The 4,735-nt window shown below is 50.3% G+C and overlaps 1 protein-coding gene across 1 annotated transcript; it reads right to left on the bottom strand.

Moving 5' to 3' along the window:
- Nucleotides 1–1,719: 1,719 nt before the first annotated feature.
- On the bottom strand, nt 1,720–4,458 carry LOC123108488 (protein SMAX1-LIKE 3-like). Its single transcript, XM_044530270.1, has 3 exons — nt 3,757–4,458; nt 2,761–2,923; nt 1,720–2,675 (listed from the first exon to the last, which is right to left on the bottom strand). Exons 1-3 carry the CDS (start codon nt 4,341–4,343, stop codon nt 1,863–1,865), a joined length of 1,563 nt encoding a protein of 520 aa, XP_044386205.1. The 5' UTR covers nt 4,344–4,458; the 3' UTR covers nt 1,720–1,862.
- Nucleotides 4,459–4,735: the final 277 nt, after the last annotated feature.

The raw sequence follows: 4,735 nt of genomic DNA, 5'->3' as shown, positions 1-4,735 counted from the left end.
AACTCCTACCAAACAATCGCATATGAGGAGAATTCAAGAGGATTTGGCGGGATTCTTTGTTGAGCACGTCATACCTACAGACGGAGAATACAATCGGGAATTGCAATGCGATTTTGGTAGATCATGTTAGGGATCGGAACAGATGTTATATTGTATATATGCATGATCGTGTACTATATGTAGTAGCGTCGAATAGATATACGAGAACTTGTTGTTCGACCAAACACGGAGAAAGAGAGGTCACTTCTCACTATATATGTTGATGACGATGTTGTGTAATTAATGGTTCCTTCATTCCTTATGTAGTAGCTAGCGTTGAGTTGAATGGAAAACGTAAAATAAAAATGAAACCCTAAATGTAAAAGAATTGAAGGGTAAACACAAAAAGAAAAGGGGGAAACACAATATGAAACCCCTAAACCCTCAAAAACCCATAACCCCTCCTTCAAAAAACAAAAAAGCCCAGCGCTAGGCAGGTGCTCACGCGTGGCTGTCTTTTAGTCCCGGTTGGTGTCAGAAACAGGGACTAAAGGTCCTCCTGCCTCGGCGCCCTGCATCGGCCACGTGGAGCACCTTTACTCCCGGTTCATGAGACGACCGCGGCTAAAAGTGGAGGGCATTAGTCCCGGTTGCAGAATCAGGACTATTGGGCCTCTGGAACCGGGACCGATGGCCTATTTCCTACTAGTGGATACAAGCTGCAGACACACGGACGCTGAAGAACGTAGATCGGATCCAACTGGCTCCACCAAAGGCGAATGCCGACCGAATCCTACAAGCCCTCCGGCGATCCTAGAAGCATCGCCGGAACATAGGTTATGTTGGGAGAACCTTATTCCATATTCAAGAAGCCGCCTTTGAATTGTCTTTCTGAGCATGACACAACCCCTAACAAAATTGAAAGAAACACCAAAACAAAACCCTCTTGCCGGTAAAGGTCGGGGTGCACCTTAGCTCCATCCTCTTAGGACCATAGGAGAAGAGGCGGACTAACGGCAGCGCCGGCGAGAGGTAGAGGAAACCCTAGCTGATAGCCCGCGAGTAGCATGTTCGAAGGGGTTAGTTGGACAAATGGATGGATATTGTGGACGAGTGTGTAAATGTGATGACTGTTAAATATTTATTTTTACGATCATAAATTTGTATTACTCAAGTAATGCTACTACAATCCATACCACACAACTGTTCCGATCCATTCAGACTTGAGTCGAGCCAAGCAATTGTTCAGCGTTCTGTCCTCTACTAAGGACATCTTCAAAGCAGACCCGCAAATTGGACCATAGTGTACTGATCACTTTTACTATCTAGCAAAATATGTCCGCTTAGCAGTCCAAACATACGGACTCTGGTATCCTAGAGACCAATGTGGGGGGCTTTGCCAGAATTTCGACATCCATTTGACCAATCAAAACTCTCGTCCTCTCTTTTTCTCTATTCACATGCATGCTCCTCCTCTCCTCTCTCCTCCCAACCGGACACCAGATCACAAATCCCACCACATGCATGGCTCCCCTCTACTCTCTCCTTCCAACTGGATTAATTTGTGAATAGTTTTCGATAGCTCCCTCGGGCCTCATGTCTGTGATCACGTCAGGACATAAAAACAAACATATACCGAAGAGATTTGCGGGTCAGGTTTGAAGATGCCCCGAGATGACTTGCTTTCCTCACTGCTTAACATCTTCACCAACTCAAGATAATGTGGTGACTGTTAAACATTGTTATGTTACCGGTTTTCTGAAATAAAAATGGGGAGCCGGAAAAAAATCTCATTAATTCGAAACAATAAATTCTGAAGGCGAAATCTAACAATTCAAAGCCGTTCGAAATGCCTAATGGTACGAGAAAAATAATACTATCTGCTAGTTGAAAAGGAAAACACCATCCACGGCGTTCATGATTCCCTCGTCATAAGCCAAACTGTCTTCGTCCTCCTCTTCCTCGTCCACCGCACAAACGTTCAAATCCCAGCCATGCCGACGACGAGACCTCGCTTCCATCAACGCGGTGTCACCTTCCTCACGGTTCTGTCCGCAAAAGTGTCGCTTGACCCTCGGGGAGGAAGATGGAGCCACGTACTTCGACTCCAAGACGTCAGAGGCGCTCAGCACTACGATGGCATCCTCCAGGCCCACCACGTCCCCGTTGCATCCCCTCACCATTCCTCCCCCAGCGACGGCGTTCTTGATGTGTGTCTCCGAGTCGCGGTCCAGTCGGTCGACGCCGTCGATCCATATAACGCGGTGAGGGTTCTCGCCGACAGCTTTGAACAGCCTCGCCCCGAGGTCGCCACCATTGCCGTTGTCCGGGGATCGCTGCCTCTTGAGGGCGAGCTTGCCGCTGCGTGCGGGAATATCGGCGTCACCCTGCACCCGCAGGACGGTGAACTCAGTGTATGAGCCGAAGACGAGCCTCGCGAGCTCCCGAGCAACAACCATCTTGCTACCAGCGTCCCTTCCTAGAAAGAGCAGCCAGGTCGCTGTCGTCCACGACGGCAAACCAGAAGGCCTATCCCCTGCCCTCTTCCTCGCCACACCAGATCGGCACCGGAGCACCGTGCTCGATATGCCGGGGACGATGCACCCATGCCACGGAACGCGCAGCTCGAGCACGTCACAGAAGATCTTCAGATTTGTTGCGCTGAGCTCCGTGAACTTCGGCCGGCGACGAGCAGCCTGCATGTGTTACGGCCAGGTATTTTAAGACTATCGGATAATCACTACACGTATATATGTATCTATCTGGATGTGTTATACGTACGTTTGCTTCAAGACTGGTGCCGTTGTAGGTTAATCTGATGCCAGTTTCATGTTTGTAGGCGCGGAGCCACGGAGGAATGCTCGCCGTCGTTTTGTCTAGCTGGATGCTGGTAAAGATTAGTGGTCGCTCTGCTCCTGACTTTGCTTTGCTAGCTGGACACTCACTGCAAGGAAAACACAACAGGGAAAATTAGCGTGCATGTACTACTGTCTAGCCGTTTACTTCCAACAAAATTTCTTGGAAATGTCAAAATAATGAAGCTGCATGCATGCGTGCACCTACATTAATTGGACAAATTAGTGGCCTATTTGATTGCCCTAGATTGTTATTGCATGGTAATAACAGAGTTATTTTGTAATCAACTTTGAATAAAGTGGGATCAGGTGCCCATATTTTTCAAGACCAAATGTAAACTAGTGCAATTTTAGTCCCACTTAAGATTTAAGTGCGATAAATTATATTCGGCTTACGTGGGCACGTAATGTTTCTTTGCTTCATAGCTGGGCTAAAAAGTAACTTATATTTCGAAAGTTATAATCGGCTTATGTGGACATGTAATGTCTCTTTGCTTCATAGTTGGGCTAAAAAAGAGTTGGGTGATAGCCCAAGGTCACAGTGGTGCATCCTTGCAGACCGTGGTTTTACCATGGTCAGGAGCGAATTTCCGTGATCTCGTCCGGATGAGCTTCTTCTATAAAAATATATCCTAGGTGTTAGTTTCCATGGATCTCTTTTTTCATATATAATTGGGCTACGCTTGAGCTTTTGGCGTAATAAACACATTGAAAACACAGGCGCCGAGGGATGCAAGAGAGACCGGTTGGCGGACACTGCAGAATTGATAAGTTTCACGGGATGAAGCAAGATGCACCCCTAATGGCCCCAGCATCACGGCAAAAGCATCTTGCCCTAGCAAGGTAAGAAGAGAGGAAGCTCATGGACGAAAAAAATAGCCGATAAACATGCACGCCATTCTGTGAAACTAAAGCAAACTACCTTCCGTCCTGGACGGTATGGAGAGATGGTTTTCCTCCTCCAGCCCTAATCATGTGGGGAACTGGATTTGGAAAACTCGGGACGACGACGTCGCGACCTGTCCTGCTTGATTGCTCCGACGAAGCGGCGACGCTCTCGACGCTGGCCCTGACCTGGGAGCTTGAGAAACCCGCCGCGCGCAAGACGCGGTCGACGCTGGGGTCGTCGAGGACCGAGACGACGAGCTGCTTGAGGTCCACCTTGTCCTCGCCCCTGCTGCGCGGGCGTGCCTCCGCCCGCCTCAGTGCGGCCACGTACGCGTTCGACGGCGCCGGGTCGCCACCGTGGACATGGCGGGTCACGGCGAGGCGGGCGAGCGCGAGGTCCAGGCAGAGGTCGAGCACATTGTCCTGCATGGGGTGGGACTGGGACCTCACACAGGCGGCGCGGAGGATGCCTAGAGGTGCCGGGGCCGGGTCGGAGAGCATTGCGCTGACGATGTGGAGCGGGGTGACCTGCGTGTGCCCACGCTGCGCCGCAAGGCTCGCCGCCAGCCGCACCACGCCGGCCGCCTCCTCCCCCAGAGCCTGCCCGCCGGTGACCCGCATATGTACTTACCAACGACGAGGACGGACGGTCGCCGGTCCCTTAGCTAGCTAGGGATACTCCTAACTGTTCGAGTTGTAGCGTAGTAGTAGACGACGTACGGTATACGTAGGCAGGTGTTTCTCATTTCTGCGAGAGATCGAGAAGTGACGCGTGCGTGCAAAGATTTATGCAAGCCCGCCAGGATGTGTTGGGCACGTACGTACGGTGGTTGGCATGGAGAAGTAATTGCGTATCCCCAAATCCCCGCTCCACATCGCAAGCGCAAATCCTCAGCACTGTATTACTCCTCTACCACGAAATCCAACGTACGCTCGCATGCAAGACTTCTGATTGATTGACGGATACTATATACTACGTGCACAACTAAATATATTTTTTGCGGGGGCTGTAT

Source organism: Triticum aestivum, chromosome 5A (assembly GCF_018294505.1).
Source record: "Triticum aestivum cultivar Chinese Spring chromosome 5A, IWGSC CS RefSeq v2.1, whole genome shotgun sequence".
Taxonomy (NCBI): domain Eukaryota; kingdom Viridiplantae; phylum Streptophyta; class Magnoliopsida; order Poales; family Poaceae; genus Triticum; species Triticum aestivum.
Note: the sequence above shows the minus strand (reverse complement) of the source record. Positions and strands in the feature narration are given on the sequence as shown.

Bases quoted from the DNA above. Each gene is read 5' to 3' on its own strand.
- LOC123108488 (XM_044530270.1), bottom strand. From the start codon at position 4,343: ATGCGGGTCACCGGCGGGCAGGCTCTGGGGGAGGAGGCGGCCGGCGTG. The intron at 2,924-3,756 runs GTAGTTTGCTTT...TTTTCCTTGCAG, and splicing joins CATACCGTCCAGGACGGAAG to TGAGTGTCCAGCTAGCAAAG. The intron at 2,676-2,760 runs GTACGTATAACA...TAACACATGCAG, and splicing joins GCACCAGTCTTGAAGCAAAC to GCTGCTCGTCGCCGGCCGAA.